The sequence below is a fragment of the Siphateles boraxobius genome, unplaced genomic scaffold (genome assembly GCF_051911475.1).
Source record: "Siphateles boraxobius isolate OS27281-9 unplaced genomic scaffold, OSU_SipBor_1 19, whole genome shotgun sequence".
NCBI lineage: Eukaryota > Metazoa > Chordata > Actinopteri > Cypriniformes > Leuciscidae > Siphateles > Siphateles boraxobius.
The window spans coordinates 28,775,489-28,794,594 of NW_027508799.1; the positions used below are offsets into that span (position 1 = coordinate 28,775,489).

The 19,106-nt window shown below is 37.6% G+C and overlaps 3 protein-coding genes across 7 annotated transcripts in view; 2 read left to right on the forward strand and 1 right to left on the reverse strand.

Moving 5' to 3' along the window:
* Nucleotides 1-53: 53 nt before the first annotated feature.
* Nucleotides 54-6,378, forward strand: arl1 (ADP-ribosylation factor-like 1). Of its 2 annotated transcripts, XM_077234773.1 has the most exons (8): nt 54-259; nt 1,902-1,999; nt 3,889-4,011; nt 5,046-5,183; nt 5,266-5,347; nt 5,427-5,538; nt 5,622-5,800; nt 5,887-6,378. In XM_077234773.1, the coding sequence occupies exons 4-8, from the start codon at nt 5,093-5,095 to the stop codon at nt 5,915-5,917; spliced, it is 495 nt and encodes a 164-aa protein (XP_077090888.1). In that variant the 5' UTR covers nt 54-259; nt 1,902-1,999; nt 3,889-4,011; nt 5,046-5,092; the 3' UTR covers nt 5,918-6,378. The 2 variants fall into 2 exon arrangements, with proteins under 2 accessions (XP_077090888.1, XP_077090887.1); XM_077234772.1 differs by lacking the exons at nt 54-259; nt 1,902-1,999; nt 3,889-4,011 and adding an exon at nt 4,560-4,673.
* A 3-nt stretch (nt 6,379-6,381) lies between these two features.
* The window catches only part of utp20 (UTP20 small subunit processome component), a 32,142-nt gene continuing 19,417 nt past the window's right edge, over nt 6,382-19,106 (reverse strand). For all 4 annotated transcript variants that reach the window (XM_077234764.1, XM_077234763.1, XM_077234761.1 and 1 more), the window contains 20 exons: nt 18,805-18,961; nt 15,833-15,931; nt 15,584-15,751; nt 15,337-15,503; nt 15,108-15,249; nt 14,256-14,372; nt 13,955-14,125; nt 13,748-13,876; nt 12,722-12,832; nt 12,539-12,618; nt 12,377-12,446; nt 11,391-11,573; nt 11,182-11,313; nt 10,978-11,110; nt 9,385-9,566; nt 9,220-9,291; nt 8,248-8,550; nt 8,004-8,130; nt 7,210-7,355; nt 6,382-6,731 (listed from right to left, as the gene is read on the reverse strand). In XM_077234764.1, coding sequence (XP_077090879.1) covers nt 6,576-6,731; nt 7,210-7,355; nt 8,004-8,130; nt 8,248-8,550; nt 9,220-9,291; nt 9,385-9,566; nt 10,978-11,110; nt 11,182-11,313; nt 11,391-11,573; nt 12,377-12,446; nt 12,539-12,618; nt 12,722-12,832; nt 13,748-13,876; nt 13,955-14,125; nt 14,256-14,372; nt 15,108-15,249; nt 15,337-15,503; nt 15,584-15,751; nt 15,833-15,931; nt 18,805-18,961 — 2,845 coding nt within the window. In that variant the 3' untranslated portion in view covers nt 6,382-6,575. The remainder of the gene's footprint in view (nt 6,732-7,209; nt 7,356-8,003; nt 8,131-8,247; nt 8,551-9,219; nt 9,292-9,384; nt 9,567-10,977; nt 11,111-11,181; nt 11,314-11,390; nt 11,574-12,376; nt 12,447-12,538; nt 12,619-12,721; nt 12,833-13,747; nt 13,877-13,954; nt 14,126-14,255; nt 14,373-15,107; nt 15,250-15,336; nt 15,504-15,583; nt 15,752-15,832; nt 15,932-18,804; nt 18,962-19,106) is intronic.
* LOC143741554 (beta-1,3-galactosyl-O-glycosyl-glycoprotein beta-1,6-N-acetylglucosaminyltransferase 3-like) lies at nt 16,503-18,041 on the forward strand. The gene has a single exon (XM_077233826.1). It carries the CDS (start codon nt 16,642-16,644, stop codon nt 17,947-17,949), a length of 1,308 nt encoding a protein of 435 aa, XP_077089941.1. The 5' UTR covers nt 16,503-16,641; the 3' UTR covers nt 17,950-18,041.

A 19,106-nucleotide genomic window follows, 5' to 3' on the forward strand; every position in this document is an offset into this window, starting at 1 on the left:
CAGAAACTGAAGTGCAGTTTTCCATCCTCTCCACTAGGCGGCGTAAGTAGAATGACGTTCAGTCTGACTGTGACACCTTCGGATGCTTGACAACAACATGACGCCACTTGATGACAGTCACCACAACACGTGCAGTTTAAAATACAGATTTGGCAGATAACAGCTCAGTGAGAGATACTTAATGTCTTTAAACAGCACATATTCCAGCTCAACAACAGAGAAACCCGCTGCGATAAAAAGCGGGAATCGAGTATCACTAGTAAGTAACGTTATCCTTCAGCACAACGTGACATTCTCTTGTAAAATGACTTGCACGCGCTATAAAAGTCCTTACGTTTTGTAAAAGTCATTGATAAATAGTTCTGCTGAAAATGTCATAGCAGGGCTCGTCTGTCAGTTAATTTAGATTCATGTTATTATTATGGATTGTATTGAACACAACAAAATGAATGCACATGGACTAAAAGCAAAATTAATATTGATGATGGTGTTTCCCAACTTGTTATTCGACAGCTAATTATGTATGAAGGCAGTCGCATCTCATATGAAGGTTTATCACAGAGAGACAGTGTTTACATGCTGAACTCACTGACAGCTTTAGAAAAACAAATGTTGTTGCGTTACATTTAACAGCTGTTACAGTTTTTCTCGATTGTATACACGCATTTTCTGAAAGCATTCCTCATTCTCTCAGAACTCTACACACAAATAAAAAAACACACAAATAAAAAAACACACAATGGGCAAAACCCCTCAATTCTCCTGCAAAATGAAACTTTACATTCAAAACAATGTTATTTCTTCTCAAAATTGTATTTTGTTTTCAAATGACACACAAACCATCATATGAATAGACATTTATAAGAACCAGTTGAACACTGTTGTGCTCAATGTAAAACACTATGATGAATGGAAAACACTTATTCTCCATTCATCATAATGACTCAGACATTTTTTTGGTTCACAGACAGTACATACATAAGTGTGTTGTAAAATATTTGAGAATATTGTTTTTATACTCAGAACACACAAATACACGGTAACAAATATATTTAATTTTTCCCACAAAAAACAATGTACACAGTGTACATCCCAACCAACACAAAGTTGCACATACAGTGGTCTACATACAAAAAAACTTTCCATCTCCAGGCAGAAAAAAAATCCTCAATAGGATTGAGGAATGGAGAATATGGAGGGAGATAAACAACTAAAAAGGGTGGGTGGGCAGTGAACCAGTTACGAACCAGAGCATCCCTGTGGAAACTTACCAAATGACAACATACCTGAGCTGCTCTGGGCCGTCTATCTGATCTGGTGGAATGAGTGTGTGGTGTATGTAACATGTTCATGATTTCAGTTTCCTGTTCAGGAGACAGAACACGTTCCCGATCACCTTGTGTTGATAATCTTTCAGTTCTGCCAAACAAATAGTAAAATACTGTAAATACTATGTAGGAATACAAAGTAGAAATACATTTCCCAAATACTTGAAACATACTTTATTTTTACAGTCCTACAGAACAGTCCACAGGCAATACTGTACTACTGTACTCATTGGGTACTGTATTGATATGCTGTACTGCAATTTTCTAGTGAGGGTAGATTTCTTACCTTTCTCATTTTGGAAAGTCCGAATGATGGATTCTACAGTGTACCTGCTCTTACTGAAGGCAATAATCTACTGGAATGATGTTTGTTAATAGAGTCAGTTGGAGTGAGAAGCTCTGATGTTCCTGCTACTTCATGCTTTAGGAGAGCTGCAGTGCTTAATATTTTGTATGTCTATCAGGCAGTATTAAGTTATGTCATCTTATATTTATGCACTATTATTTAGACTAACTTTTAAAATCTGATGTGCAATGGAGTAATGTCTGTGTTTATTCATGTTTCCTCTACAGAATACGGGATGTGTTTGGAGCGTCCAGTCATCAGAAGCAGAGATCTGGGACGTGTGGACAGACATTCACTGTAAAGATGGACTTCTGCTGATGGACAGGTAAGACTTGTAACGTGTGAATGTTGTTGTTTGGCGCTAAACATGTAGGTTATCATCATTTTCTTTTTGGAGGGTCACCCCTTTAAAAAGCAAATGATGGACCTAAATAGGTGGGGAAGGGACGGCGGGCCAAAATTTTTAGTCAGCTAAATTTTTGTTTTCATTGTATCAAGAAGCATAACCGCTGCTGGACATTGTGATGGGGTTCGGGGGGGGACCCGAAACATCCCCACCCCTTCATACATACACCATTCACTCGTATCGCAGAGATCTGGCTGGGATCAAACCAGCAACCTCTGAAACCATGAGGCAGCGCTCTTACCTGTGAGCCACAGATCTCTTGCTGAGACAAGTGCTGGAACTTATATTTCACTTTTCACCTGGATGACCCGTGATATAAAAGCTGAACTGGGGTTTGAACCTTCATCTCTATTGCAGCCTCATCACCAGTGTGTGTGATTAGCCACTGCACCACTGTAGCTTTCACACTCAAGGCTGGTGTTTGTGGCACTTTGTTGGTTATAATGACATTAATTTAATGTAAACAACAGTGGGGTTTGAACCCATGCCTCTATCTATTTTCTAAACAACATTTGTTTAGCCACTGCACCACTGTGGCTTTCTCACTGAAAGCTGGCATTTGGGCCACTTTCACAATGACAAAAATTGAATGTAAGAAATAGTGTGATTTTAACTCATTTGAACTTTATTTCCTGCTATTTACTGACCTCGGGACTTTCACATAGAATAAGCAGCTGATCGCCCACTGATCTTTCTTCTTATGTTTAGTTTGAGCACCTGTTTGTAATCTTTATTAGAGTGGATTTGTGTTCTTGACTTTGTCAGATTTTACTGGCTTAAGAACATGAATCACCTAACAATTTCTTGCACATTACATTGTCTGTGTTCATTTGTATGACAAAAAATTCTGTCATTTTTAGATGATTGAAAAAATGTCTTTATGACATTTATATGAGTCATATGTACATCAAACTATTAAAAATTAGTCAGATTACTGAAATGAGCAATGAATGACTGAAATATTACCAAATACTAAATGTTCACACAATCATAAGTGCTGTGATTAGGAACTTTATTAATTCATTACATGTCAAACTCAAACTTACAACACATGCATCACTTGTAAATAGCATATCTTGTTTATTTCTAGTAATCCTCAAGTCTTTGATTAGCTTCAGGTGTTTTTAATGAGGTTGGAGCTAAACTCAGGAATGTACAAGTGATGGACGTTTAGAAACACTGCTTCGTGAAGCTTCGAAACCTTTGCAAGTCATTTGTTTTGAACCAGTGATTCGGAGCGAGTATCAAACTGCCAAAGTCACGTGAGGGATCTCTTTGAACCCATGAACCAGTGTCTATATGGTTTTTACCTGATCTCTGATCAGTTTTATAAATATGTAGATATTTAATGACACATTTGCATAATAAAAAGGAAGGTTTGTAGTAAATTGTCTGATTAACCAAGCTCTCTATAAAACAAACAAAATAAGCCCTACAATTTAATAAAATCCTAATACAAAGATATTTTATATTTACATTATTTGTTAATAAAAAAAAATGGAAGCCAGCATACATGAGCCGTAACCTTTTAGACACAATAAACAGTGATGTTGACTCTCAATAGCACTAACGCAGTAAAGTAAGAAATGCTCTCTAACATTTCATCGCATGAAAGACAATTCAAAGAAACAACAGACAAAACATTTTCAAAGTAAATTATGAACTGATCAGTAAAGGTGAACAGTAAGGCCATCTATGATTTATTTATGCTCTAGTGTGATCTGCTGTTTAAAAATTTCCAAATGAAACCTGAGTGAATTTTGAAGAGAACACTCTTTTAAGTGTTCTGTGTCTGCCTTCATTCACAGTGCTGGAAAATCAAATCACAACTGACTCTTTCGTGGCTAGACGGTAACCCTCGTTCTGTGAAAGTGGTGTGACTGCAGCGGCAGCAGCAAATGTGTCTCACAAACAAGTGGATTGCTGAAGGGGTTTGTATTACAGTACCCATGTTCAACACATAATGGCCCTGTTTGTGACCAAAGCTCTTTTTTTAACTTTATTACATCTTTTCAAATAACAAACAGGCATTATCATATTGTTTGTTAAAAAACATCAACAATAAGATCAAGCAGCATATCGTAAAGGAAAAAAAGAACATGTAAGGCAAATGTAAACTATTTATAACACAAATAAATAAAAATACATTTTAGGGGGGGTAAATCCATGTATGTTGTCAGTAATTTAGAGAGTATTAAGGCCCTCCTCATTTTTAGTTGTTTTAAGTTTTTTTTAAATGCCTCAAAACATGGAGGTCTGGTGCTTCTAAACAAACTTGAGATGACAAGTGAGAATAAAACTATAATTCAATAAACACAATATATTTAGATTTTTTTTTACATGTACTCCCGCTTCAACGCATAAATAATAAGAGGAATGCCTTTAATTTATATTGAAAAAATATGTATCCATCAACAGTAGATTCGATCAGTGTAGGTTTAGATGCGTGTCGAATGTGTGAACGGTGAATCGGCCCTAAAAATGCTCGTGCACGTGTCTATGTGACACGTCATTTAGTAGCTCGAGCACGGAAGTGTTTGCACGGATTTTCCGTCAGAAAGACAATTCTAATATAGTTCTTCATCTAAAATGGGTAGGTCTACGTGATTTAAAACATATTCTGTTGGATATTATAGACAGCTTATACATCTAGCAGTATCTTAAAGTGTAATTTACCGGCACGCCTTTTTACGTGTTTACAAAAGGACGTTTGTTCATCACGCTGGTGATGCTAGTTTGTTTGTTAGCATTGCGGATAACTAAACTCATGTTATTGAAAAACTCAAAGAGTTTTGTTTTCATAATTATAAGTGTTTTATTCGACTGTGTTTGGTATAAATCCTATATGAGATAGGCGTATAGCATTGATGGTTGTGTTGATTTAAAATGGTGTTATAGAATGTTGAAAACCTTTTCTTTTCTAAATCTCTTAGTTATTTTCACAAAATTATGATTTTTTTTACAGGGGGGTTCTTTTCCAGCCTGTTCTCTGGTCTGTTTGGCACCAGAGAAATGAGAATCCTCATTTTGGGTCTGGATGGAGCTGGAAAAACCACCATATTGTACAGACTTCAAGTGGGAGAAGTGGTCACAACAATTCCTAGTAAGCATTTATGACATTTATGTACACAACTTTTGACATGTCATGCTGCACTGTGGACTAATTTGCAATTTTTTCCACTCAGCAATTGGTTTTAACGTGGAGACTGTTACATACAAGAACTTGAAGTTTCAAGTATGGGACCTCGGTGGACAGACGAGTATCAGGCAAGAAGTTATTTCTTTTGCTATGCATTCTATTAAGAAAGAGAAACAAAGCTGAAGATGTGATGTTCTTCCTTCCCAGGCCGTACTGGCGGTGTTACTACTCAAACACAGATGCAGTGATTTACGTGGTGGACAGCAGTGACCGCGACCGGATGGGAATCTCCAAATCTGAGCTGGTGGCCATGTTGGAGGTTGGTCAGATGTGGTTTCCATTACATCATGTAACGTTCTATTGTTATCAGTGCATTTGAACATGATATTTCTTGTCTCTCAGGAGGAGGAGCTAAAGAAAGCCATCCTGGTGGTGTTTGCAAATAAGCAGGACATGGAACAGGCCATGACCCCTACTGAAGTGGCCAACTCTCTCGGTTTACCTGCGCTCAAAGACCGGAAGTGGCAGATCTTCAAGACATCTGCTACTAAAGGCACAGGCCTGGATGAGGCAATGGAATGGTAGGTTTGATTTCCTTTTTAAACATTTAAATACAAATATTTTGCATTGTGTTTACCAAATACCACCTTGTTCTTTAATATTTCAGGCTGGTGGAGTCACTGAAGAGCCGGCAGTAAATGCACTAAATATCTTGTATATAGGAACTTCAGAGACTTCTTATTGGGTGTCCTTTGGACCAGTGACTGCATCTTCCTATTGTGTGAAGACCTCCTCTCTCCGGTGTAGTACAGAGACTGAAGTGAGGCGAGCGGCGTTGAATGGACTATGAATGAACTCTTCACTTTTTTTTCCCCCCTTTTCTGATCGTTTTTGGTGAACTGTATCCACTACGTTTGAAATCTCAAAGGTGTTTGCTTTTTAAATTTAGCCTTTTTCCCCTGATTTGGAATAATCATTGCAGCTGGTATATGAGTTCAGTTTTAATATTACATGGTAGATATTTAATTAAGACTAGCTGTCATTTGTATGCTTTGGATTTGGCATATTTATATTTGCACGTGTACAGGGGAGCGCACTCCTGTGTTATGGCTGTAAAATAAATATGCAGTCAACACATTACATCATGCGGAACATCAAACAATGGCTTGAAAGTTTTTTTATTTAAAAACATTGCACAAATCCATATATTGATATCGACTCTAAAGTCCCCTTACTACTGAAAACAGGGTTCAGGTAACGTTCCTAGGGTCCCTAGCCGTCTCCCTCTCCGCTCTACTGTATACATGTGAAGAATTAGTTTGCTAAAAAAAAAACATTAACCAGCAGCAAAATGGATCAACTGAGCATGGCCAAGTTCCTCAGTGAGCTGCTCTTATGTTTCTTTGCTTTATGTCCTGTACGCACAAACTCCATTTTCCTCTTTTTGGCCTCGTTTTTCTTGAGCTGCTTCTTTACCTTCTTTCTTGCAGCTATGTCAGGATTTACAACAGCCTGTTGGGGGGGAAAGATATGGGGAGAATGCATGGTTTACGAAATTGAATATAATCACTACTTAACTCTTACTTCTGCTATAAAGATGTGTAACCTGGAAATTAACCAAAAAATGTTTAAGGCCCTTTCACATCAAGAGTTCTAACTATAATAATATCCTCTGTTTATTGTAAGCGCAAGCTCCAGTTTTGTTGTCTGCCACTTTAAATGTGCAAGAACTTTAAAGCAGGATGGACTCTGGCTGTCAAGTTTATCATCATTCTGAAAGTTATTCCGTCGATATTGTTTTAGTTGTGATGTGGACTGCTATGGTTTTAAATTTAGAGCGATTTTTAAAACCAAATCACTATTTCTTCCCCTTGGTGTGAATGGGCCTTTACTTATAATTGTCTCGAAATATTTAAATGACACACTTAAGAAAAACACAAATGTTCTGGGAAGACTTGAGCAGTATTTAGAAGTTCTCAGTGGTTCTTACCTGCACGGCCTTGACTTTCTTGCGTGAAGCTCGTCTCTGGGCGGCTTCTTTCTGCACCGCTGCGAAAGCCAGAGAGAATTGCTGCAGACCGACCATCTTCTTCAACAGCTCGATCAACTCCTGAGCCAGGTTCTTCAGCGTGGGGTCTGGAAGACAAAAAAGACGTATAATAGCCGTATAGTCACTGGTAGAGGGAATGAAATTCTAATATAGATTAATATCTATTTTACTTCCAATAATGTCAGCATTTTTGATGGGATTTAAAATGTTTAAAAAGATTAATACAGGTTATATTTATTTTACCTAAAAATATTTATATTTTAATTTATGTTATTCCATTTATTCCCAATTATTATTTTATTTCAAGTAATATTTCCTTTTAGTTTCTCATTAATGTTCATTGCCTTTTATTAATCTTAGTCAATGGTCATTTCAATATTTACAAACTCATAATGACAAACTATTTAAAAATTCTAAATTTAATTTGGCAATATTAGTTAATGCACTGTGAACTAACAAACCGAACTAATATTATTAACAAAGATAAGTACTTAAAAAAACAGGCCATAGTTAGTGAATCCATTAAGTAATGTTAACAAGTGATCCTTATTATAAAATTATACTATACTAATAATTTTATTTGTAATGCGCCTTTCTAATACTTGTAGCACTTCACAACACATTACAAAAAACAAGCAGAATAATACATCAAATTTGATGCAATCATTATTAAATATTAAAGAGCATCACTAAAGAGATTTGGTTTTTTTTCTGTTGATAGTGTGAGGACTGACTTTGGTCTGCATATGTGCTGTCCAGCTCTCTGTAGAGAGGAGCGATGATAGTGGTCAGATACGGTCCAAGCCGATCTTTTCCGAGATCCACAGCTATGGCTCCCAAGAACTTAAAAACACAAGTTCTCTAAAAAACAGAAAAATGACAGAATCACTGAGCTGGACATTCATCTGCCAGCAATTTCAAAAAATCAGTTTCTTTGGACACATCATGTCTAAACACAAAGACAGATTTAACACCCACTTTCAAAGGCTCTTTAGGCGCATCTGCTGCTTCTCTTTTGGCCAGTAATGAAAGCTTATTCATCACCCAGAGGAGAGACGGTGGCTTGTCCTTCTGCTCCTTATCTTCCTCTTCTCCTTCATTCCCCTCCGTTTTAACTGTTGTTTCTTCCTCTTCTCCTTCCCCTTCATTCCCCTCCATTGTATCTGTCGCTTCGTCCTCCACGTCCTCTACCTCCTCCTGTTCATCAGTTGGATTCACGGTATCTGACTCTGGTGAGATGAGGTAGATCACCTTGGCCACATAAAGCAAGTTCTTCACCACCTGATCAAGGAACACACAACAACAGATCAGATGACCAGTGCAGATGCTTTGAACGGTTTGTTTTTGTGTTTGTTTCAGCAGTTTTTGTAACTTCAATCACACGCCCACCCTCCAAAACTCCTCCCTTCGAAGACAAGCCAGCCAATCCCAACACGCGATTCAAGTTTTTTTTTTTTTTTTACATTAATGCAGCATTAAAATCATGTCTGATAGGATTTTAATGTCTGTATGGATATTGGCCTGTGGTTGAATCTAACAAAAAAATAAATAAAATAATAATAATAATTAATAAAATACAGCTCAAATCTTAAAATTAAGGTTCACTGTCAAAATCAAAATTTTCTGTTGTTAAAAAAAACAAGAGTTATTTTAATATATTGAATTAAAATTTGATTAAAAAAAAAAAAAATCATTTTATTTTAATTTTCATTATTTGCTTTTGTTATTTAATTTAGGTTTTCCAACTAATATTTTATTCTAGTTTATTTCAGCTTTAAGAGATAATTAAGAGAAAGGTTTTTTTATTAGTTTTATTTGTATTTAACGATAATAACCCCCATACTAATTATAACATCCACAAAAATAATATTTAAATCAAATTATTATATAATATTATTAAATAGAAATATAATTAAAACACAACAACAAACATATTTCATTATTTTCTACCTGCTCCCCAGCAGAAATATCCAAGAACTTAGACTGCAGTTGGTAACAGAAGGACAGAACCAGCTCTCTCATCTAAAGGTTTAGAAATGGGAAAAAAAGGAATTCATTTATTAAAGTTTGTTTTTGTGAAACGAGGGGTTTAAGTGCATATTATCGGACTCTTGCCTTGTGATAAAGGTTGTCTGTGATAAAAACAGTGGCTACAGGGTGTATGGTTTTATTCTCCTGAGAACTCCATAAGGCCAACAGATCCTTGGGTTTATGAGCCGCAAACAGCAAACCAAAGATCTGAGAGGCGGTCAGCCAAACCCAGGAATGAGGGTAACGCAGATGGGAATCAATATGACCTGGAGAGAGAGAGAGAAATAATGATGCATGATGTATGACAATATCTCTGCTTCATAAGCGCATGTTTATTTAACTCATTCCCCGCCATTGATGAGATTTTCTGTCATTTATGACAACGCTTTCCCTCTATTGGTGAGTTTTTCCGGCAATCCATGGTAGGGGGCGCTGTTACACTGTTCTGAAATAGTACAAGCATCTCCGAATCCAAACACGAGGAAAGAAAAAGATCTGCATAAACCTGGGGCTTGTACCATGATGGTAGTTGAACAAACTCAGGGTTACAGGATTAGTTTTGAGTTGACAAAACTAAACCAATCCAACCATGCTAATCATCAACTTTCTCTGTCAACTCAGGCTTTGATCCTGAGTTTAGGTGTGACATCAGTAACAAACAACCAATCACATGCTGAGAAAGAGTGAAACTGAGATTAATTTCTCACGAGAGAAGCAGCGCAATTCACTTCTCTCTTCTGCAGAATATTACAAGACTTAAAAATATAAAGAATTTAAACAAATTTACACAGCAAGAAGAAAATAGCTGTCTATGAAAGAGGACAACTAAAATAAAAAGTCATGTATATCAGTGCAAGTAAAAGTTGTAAAGTTAGTTTATACATTTGATAAAGTTAGAGAAAATGTACCATTTAAGCTCACATGTGGTCAAATTATAGCTTTATCTATTAATTCTAAAGTGTATTTATATTAACTATTTATAATTATTCAATTAAACTGTGCGTAATAAAAATTGATAAACTAAAATTGTACATGTGTGATCGATTAAGGGTACAATAATTACATAAATAATATCTAAATCATACAAAATTATTATTCTAAATAAGCATTATTAAAAGCCAGACGATTTTGTCTCTAAAAATCATTTGCTATGTAGTGATCTTTAATTTGGAGTGGAAACAGGTGGAGTGACTTTATCGCATCAGACATGCGTCACTTTGTTCACAGCTGATTGGTCTAAGTTCGGTTCTCAACCTCTTGCCTGGAACATAACCTGAACCGGACCAGGTTAGCCGTGGAGAGCAAGTTACTATGGCGATGAACACTGCTAAAAGCCAAACAACTTTCATGATGTCTAAAATCCAGGGTTGGCGCAAACTAAACTGAAACGTATCAGGCTAGCCACCTAAACCGGGTTCATGGTATAGGCCCCAGGAGTGGATAGTTGTTGTTTACACACATGTAAGCTAACATGATCTTCAAACATTCAACAGCATATAAATCAAAACTGCATTATTACAGAGAAAGAATCAATTGATCAATAGAACTTTGCAGACCTTTTACATTCACAAACAAATATATTAAACACTACACTACACGAAAGGTCATTTCTGAAAAAGCATAAATAACTATAAAAATAAAACACAGTAAACACTGAATTTCTGAATGTGTTCATACCCCAGATGCTGTTGAGCAGGTCTGCAGGTTTGTAGAGCTCCAAAAAGCTGCAGTCTTTGATGAGTTTGACGATGAGCGTGAGGTACCCGAACAGCAGTCTGTCAGCAGCCTTCTCATCCTCCTCTTCCTCAATCTGATCGATCATATCATTGTCAGACTCAAAATCATGTAAAAGAACTCCATAGTATAAAACTCTGCACTCACGTCCTCGAAGTTGGAAGTGCGGATCTCTTTCTCGATGAGAGGAATCAGGACATCCAGTCTCCGGCTGAACTTTTCTCCTTCAACTTCCACAAACAGCCCACAAACCTGAGCTCCCAGTCTCCGCAGAGCCGTCTGCAAAAGCACAAACTGTTAAAGCCCAAACACGTTTCAGCAGAACTTTTTTTTTTCAACATTGTTTTCCTACTCACCTTCTCGTCTGTAATCCAGCTGTCAACCAGGTTAAACATGGAGTTTTGATGCTGCAAATCCAACTGATTCAGCAGAGACTTGATGGCCAGAGCCGCCATTTTCTTACAGGATGCAGAATCATCGTTCAACATGGCCAATGACAAAGGCACAAAGAACAAACCGCAGTGCTCTTGCAAGAGATCCTGTAAACAAAGAACAGATTAATCCTCCAATATCATGAACATCAAGAAAATAATCTTTTTGCCAGTTTACTTGGATAATGCAAAGTATTTCCAAGTCAAACAGGTAGAATTTAAAGGTAGAATGGGACCTTAATTTATCGAGCAGGATTTCACTGGATCATCCCAGAATAGAGCACGATTTTGGGCTTTAGGGTTAACAAATTAACAGATTGAGTTCCAGAGGCACAGCTATTTTTTTTCCATAAAGATAACTTTCCTATAAAATAGCTTGCTCTAAACCAATAAGATCAGGAATGTGCATTCATGTTTATAATGTAATGTTCAGGGTTATAATAGTTCACTAAAAATAAAAATAATCTATAAAAATTGATTCTTGAAATAAAATAAACATCAACTGAAAAAATATATATAAAAAATTGATTTTATCATGTAGTTACAAAGTAAAATTTTCATTTTCATTTAGTTTAACTTGATGTACTAATAAAACAAACTAAAAATGATGTAAAGATGAATAAATTATATAGACATGTTTAAAAATATATGGCATAAACAACTAAATTACTTAAAATATAAAAGTAAAATGAAAAAGAAAAGTAGAATAAATTAGGGTTTGGTTGAGGGTTAGTTGCATGTAATTATGCATAATTTACTGTTATTGCTATGGTAAGTACATGTAACAAGGACACTGTAAAATAAAGTGCTGCCAAATAAAGTGTAACCCTTTCAACAAAAACTTTAATAATAGCATTGCATGACCATTTCCCACCCTCTCTCTGACCTTTCAACTGGTTTTGATACAGTACCTGAGGAAATTTCAGGAAAATGTAAGCCATCAATTCAAGGGCAGACTGTCTCCCAGTGTCATATTCATAACTGAGAATATGAAAAAAAAAGATTTTAATTTGCCTCACATGAAGGAAACAATTCACATCCATCTGGTATTAATCAGAAGCTAAAAAACATACGTAAGCTGAGCAACTATGAAGTCAAAATGTTTCCTCAGTTTCTTCCCCAGTGGATAGTCCATCAGGTACTTCAGGTAGATCTGCAGTCACAGGACAGATATCAGACTGATGATAGTTACGACAAGCAGGACCAGAATAATCCTGGATGATGATGATGATGAAGATTGCAATATACTGACTGACCTGTCTGCAGCGCATGCGGACCTGTTCGTTTGACCCGTCAATGGCAAACTTGGCCAATTTTTTCATAACATCTTCCATCTCGGGCACCACCAGTTTCCTAGACAGAATCGCCTGCAAGACAAACAAACCCAAAGAAGGATTTAAAAACCTTTTTGATTAAAGGTGCTATATGTAGCTTTTCTTCTAAAATGAATCCTTTTTTTATTGCCTGTGTGTGAAGGGGTTGTAATCACACATTACAATGATCCACTTGTTGGGTTTTGCCATTACCTCTGAAGGCCAGTATTCCTATTTCTATGTGAAGGCTCCGGGTCGGATTTACCGCGAAATCCATCGGATGTGACGTGCATGCGCGCTCCCGAGCCTCTCTCCTTTTTATATACAGTCTATGCGACGGCACTGCAGTTATCTACATGGAGTCTGATAACACCAAAAAACGACCTGCCTCCAGCACAACACAAACTCCAACACAAACTCCACATAAATATAAAAAACAAAATAAAGTTTTATCTTCTGAAGCTCATCAGGCCAAACGTGAATCGGATCAACTTCGGACGGAAACATGGATCAATATCGGCAGAGCTTTGAATTATGGAGAGACCTCCGCTTTGTTTTAGGTATAGGTATAAATTTAGGTATAAATTTAGGTATAAAAACAGACCCGGAGTTGGCTTTCATCCCTATTGTGATGAGTTCTCCGGTGTGTTGAAAGTCTCAGTGTGGCCGGTACCATGAGTGCTCGCTCTTGAGTTCGAGCACGCGCACGAGCGCTCTTGTAAAAATTGGTTGCAGTCTGAAACATCACCGCTAGAGGCCCCTAAAAACTACACATAGCCCCTTTAAGACTGATTCAGAAGTGAATCGTCAGTTTGACTCACTAGCCACTTTTACACACTGCAATCTCGGTAAATTACCATAAAATTACCAGAACTGGTCATTTTACTATGGTCAGGGAAAACCTGCTAATTTCAGGTTTTCCATGACCATAGAAAACCCACCAGGAGTAGATAAGTAGGTTTAAGTTACCCTCAGGAGGCCGAACGCGGTGGCTTGCCGACTGTGATCATAGATGTCCTCCTCAGCATATCCCAGAAGCACTTGCAGCTGTGTTTCTGTTATATGTTTTGTCACACTCTTTACCAAAACAGTTATAGCCTATAAAACAGAACATTTCACGTTTAACATTTAAAATGAGGACGTGATAAATGTGAAAACGGTGAGGGTCTCACGCACCTTAAAGCAGTTCTGAACCAGGGGGAAGTTCTCGCCACGGGCGGCTCCAGCTTTGGCGTAGTCCTTCAGCAGGACAAAGAGCTGCTTGGTCAGCTGGTCGTAATTCTGTTCCACTGCCGGGAGAGGAAACTTCAAGATCCAGATGAAGGCCTGCAGAGCCTCGGTAATGACCTGATGTGCAAAAGACAGAATTTTTTGCTGTATTCATGCAACCATGGGTGTAAAAAGGAACAGCTGCACAGGAAAAACTGATTGTGCACAATAAAACACATGAATCAAAAATATATTAAGTAGTACAGACCTTTACATGCATGGAGTTAAGACAGTCCAGGAGGAGCGATACAAACGGATCTAACATCTCTTTTACTGACGGGCCAGATGAGTTGATCTTTGAACTCTTCAGACTACAGTGAAGCAACTGTGTAAGAGACATTTTGGGGTTTAAAGCAATATTGAAACAAAATATAAGTGAATATCTGTGAAATTCAGTTTCTTTAGCACCAAATCAGCATATTAGAATGATTTCTGAAGGATCATGTGACGTTGAAGACTGGAGTAATGATGCTGAAAATTCAGCTTTACTTTCAGTTTTAAAGATATTAAAATAAAGAACAGTTATATTAAACAGTAATAATATTTCACAATATTACGGTTTTTACTGTATATTTTTTCAAATAAATACAGACTTGGTGAGAAAAAGAGACATCTTTCAAAAGCTTTAAAAAAAATCATACAGGCCCCAAACTTCGGTAGCAGAGTCAAAATAAATGTAACCAGTCTAAATTGGTTGCTTGCCATTTAGCAAACATGATTTCATTCAGTTTGGCCATGTCCCAAATGGCACTCAAAAACTCGCAGTCTTCCTACGAGTCAAAAGTGCGCATCGAGGGCACATCGACCGTGTCACATATCAAATATCGAGTACCCTTCTGAAACCTAAATTGACCAATGACGGCCCTACAGTCTTGTGGACTTCGTGGTCACGCGCTTGCACTCGGTGGCCATTGTAAGTCCACAAGACCGTAAGAGCAAATGAAGTGTTTCATTTAAAACAGGGCAACTGATGTACAATTAACTAAACAAAAATGGGATAACTCCCATACAGTCTCCAAGCAGCAAAAAAAGCAACAAAAACCCAGCCATATCTTCTTACACTGAGTCCCGTTTCCACCAGGATGTGCATGTTTGTTCTGCTACTAATGGCGGCTTTCACCCCTACTCTCTTAGGAGTGGCCGGCAGCAGTAAACAGCTTGGCGGAGGCAGGCGAGGGTCTGGAGGTGGACGATGCTTCTCTCTGGGTAAATATAGGATGTGTAATTGTTTAAATTAGATCTGTTTGAACCAGTGCTAACGCATCTCCGAGTGTGTGTGTGTGACGTACTTGTTCTTGCTGGTAATGAGCGGGAGACTCTGACTGATGAGTCCGTGGCAGAGCAGTAGGATGGACTGAGGGCTCATGCTCTTATTGAGCAAAAGTCCCGCCACAATCCTCCTAAACACAGCATGCACTCGCCTTGACACCTTCAAACTGGCCGTGTTCTCAAGCACCTGAGAGGAAGATGAAGACCTGATAAGTCTCTTGAGAACTCATGAAGCTGTTGCTGAGATGCAGCTCACTGGTCATTTACCTCTTTGAGTGGCAGGATGAGGTGGACGACGCGCTCCTGGCTGCAGAACTGTCCGAGCAGCTCGTACGAGTCGGAGCTTTTGCTGTGACGGGCCTCCATCACCTTTGAAACGATTCCTCTGATGTCCTTCTCCTCGGCTACGGCTCCAAACAGCTCGTTGTTGAAGATCTGAGAACAGAGTTAGCCAATAAAAATGTACAATTGTTTCAAAATGATGATTGACAACGAAATATTGATGGTGGCGTTTACCGTGATGAGCATGTCCATGCACGGGTCAAGATCCCCTGCGTTCAAAGACGGTTTCAGGACAGAAAGCAAATAGTACACTGTGAAGGTCAAAACATGGACCTGTAGAGAGAAATTATACATGGGTTAATGACATGACGCTCGTTCCGTTTGGTCCAGGTCTATTCAATTATTCAAAAAAACCTTCAAAACTACAATTAATAGTCAATGACTTACAAATCTATGCTCTTAATTTATATTCATTTTGATATGCTTTGAAGGTCGAAATTCTTTGCCACAAGTATGGTAAATATGTAATAATGTTTTTGTGTGTGTCTCTCTCAGCTGCCAGTATATATTCGCTCATTGCCTCTTTTGCTTTGTATAAATAAAGCTTTTGTTTTACTTTAAAACTTACCGGTCTTTCAATGTGTGTTCCCTGACAACTGCTAACAGACTACTAAAAAAATCTACAGAACCAATAGATAAGATAAGCAGCTTCTTCAACGAAACCACTGTTAGTTTCAAAATCAAAGACACATGTTTTTTACTTCAAATCGTTCTTAATGTTTAAAAAACATTTTTTTTTCAAAACATCTTGACAATGACAATCAGACTTTCCAGGAAGATTTTAGCCACACTCTGCAGTGTAATCATTTACAAATTTAGTACATCAATAATTTACAAACTTCCCCTTTCTATGTGACTTGCTGGCTTTCGCTTCCTGACACACTGCACTGGCATTTTAAAAAGTGAGGCTGTTTTATACCACACTAACACAGATCTCCTCTCCGAGCAGTTGTTTCTGGAAGGATATAATCTTAAAGAAATTAATGAACATGACATTTAAGAATCAGAGGATTTTGAAAATAATCTCCATCCTTTCTGTAAGTACAACCGTGTTGGTCCTCTTGATGAAACATCCAGAACAAAGGACAAATTGTTCTCATAAAGAGCCGGTCTTGAATCACTTATTAAAGCAGGATGTTGGAGAACTACAGGTTTGTTCTGGTATTATCCAAGGAGACATGGACAGAGTGAACAAGGATATTTTCAGGAATCTCCTGGCCTCGAAAAAAAGGAAATCCCTGCTATCAGAGTCATTCTATCTCAACGCAACCAAGTACTGTCCATCCTACATCCGAGATAGAGGGTTTCTGGCGCTTTCTCTCAGTAAAGAGGAGAAAGATTTCCCCATTGCTTACTCCATGGTGATCCATGAGAAGATTGAGATGTTTGAAAGACTCTTAAGAGCCATTTACACTCCTGACAATGTGTACTGTGTTCATGTGGACCAGAGTTCTCCTGAGATCTTCAAAGAAGCAGTTAGGGCCATTGCGTCCTGTCTCACCAACGTGTTTGTGGCCAGCAAACTGGAGAATGTGATCTACGCCTCCTGGTCTCGAGTTCAAGCGGACATCAACTGCATGCAGGATCTGCTCCAGTCACCCGTCCAGTGGAAGTATCTGCTCAACACCTGTGGCACTGATTTCCCTATTAAAACCAATGCTGAAATGGTTCAGATTCTAAAACAACTGAACGGAAAGAACAGTTTGGAGTCTGAGGACGTAGAGTCCAAAAAGGTGCGCTGGCAGTATCATCACAATGTTACGAACGTTGTGATTCGGACCGATGTTAGAAAGTCACCCCCGCCAATTCAGAGCCCTATGTTCTCAGGAAATGCTTACTTCGTGGTGTCAAGAGAGTTTGTGGATTACATCTTTAAAAGCAAAGAGACTCAAGATTTCATGGAATGGGAGAAAGACACATACAGTCCAGATGAGCACATGTGGGCTACGTTACAGCGGATGCCTTCATTGCCAGGATCAAACCCTCCAAACAGAAAGTACGAGCAATCGGACATGAACGCAATTGCTCGTCTAGTGAAGTGGAGCTACCATGAAGGAGATCTAAAGAGTGGGGCTCCCTACCCACCATGCACTGGGGCGCACAGACGGGCAGTGTGCGTCTATGGAGCTGGGGACTTGAAATGGGTTTTGAGGCAACACCATCTTTTGGCAAACAAGTTTGATCCCGAAATAGATGATGTAGCGATCAAATGTATGGAGGCTTTTTTAAGGTACAAAGCTATTTATGGTCGATCATTACTAACAGTTGAAAAATCTGGCATTATTTTATGATGTTTTTAAAAAATTTAAATTGCTTTTCAAATGTTTGTAAATATTGAAGAAATGGATATATAAAAGGTATAAATGTTTAATACTACACTTTCCATGCTGGTCATATTATAAGGATGCAAACTGTCAAATCAAATTTAAATTAATTTAAATGAATAGATTGGCTTTAAAAAATATTTGTACTTTTTTTTCTTCAAACGCTTTGTGTTACATATAATATTTAATATAAACCAAGATTTGATTATGATGAATTTAAATAAGAAAATTTTAAATTAATTAGAGTACAAAAAAGAAAAGGTAAAGGATAGGACACACCAAGCCCATGGTCGGGCCGTTTTCGAGCTTCTGTCGGCCTAGTTTTTTTTCAGTGTGTTATAATAATGAACAGGCAGTGATTACAAACATAAAATGCATTCTAGAGATATTTCATAGATATTTAATGATAAATGGCAATCATATCCATCTGTTTTCCAAAGCTGTGACCTAGGCCTACACTTTTTTGCAGTGACTTTACACATATGAATCTATGCAGCGGTTTAGTTGAGTTCAAGCAAAATTGAAAACCTAAATCAAACAATAAACCATAAAAATTATAATATATTTTAAATATTTAACCACAGTTTGGACTGTCTCTGCTGGTTTGCAGTGCAAGTGTAAAGAAAGAATTGGTGGAGAAAGTACTTTGAATAAGTATAGTATTTTCTTTACTCAAGAAACACTATAGATATAAAGGCTAACATAACATATTACATCGTAAAAAATGTGTCTGAAAACCTTAGAAAAGTATTCAAATGTGTACACTCAAGTGTATTCAACATTTACAGTACACACTCATGTGCTAATAAGTCAATATTTTACCTGATACCCCTTCACTAAGACCGCCTGCATCTCGGTGAGCAGATAATGAAGGTATTGATGCCCAAGTGTCTCTATAATCTTCACCAAAGTGTTTCGAGCAACATCACGGATCTCCTGGAAACGGCTCCTCAGGTGGACGCACACTTTCAGAAGGATGCTGCATATATAAACACCAAACTCAATCATTAAACACTTTTTTTTTTCACATTAAACCCTCCCTAAAAAAGGCCATATTACCTTGACTTTGTTTTTGGGGTCTACTAGAATACGTTTTCATGCTTGAATGTTCAAAAAACATTATT

Bases quoted from the DNA above. Each gene is read 5' to 3' on its own strand.
- arl1 (XM_077234772.1), top strand. The intron at 5,184-5,265 runs GTAAGCATTTAT...TTTTCCACTCAG, and splicing joins AGTGGTCACAACAATTCCTA to CAATTGGTTTTAACGTGGAG. The intron at 5,801-5,886 runs GTAGGTTTGATT...TTAATATTTCAG, and splicing joins CTGGATGAGGCAATGGAATG to GCTGGTGGAGTCACTGAAGA.
- LOC143741554 (XM_077233826.1), top strand. From the start codon at position 16,642: ATGAACATGACATTTAAGAATCAGAGGATTTTGAAAATAATCTCCATC.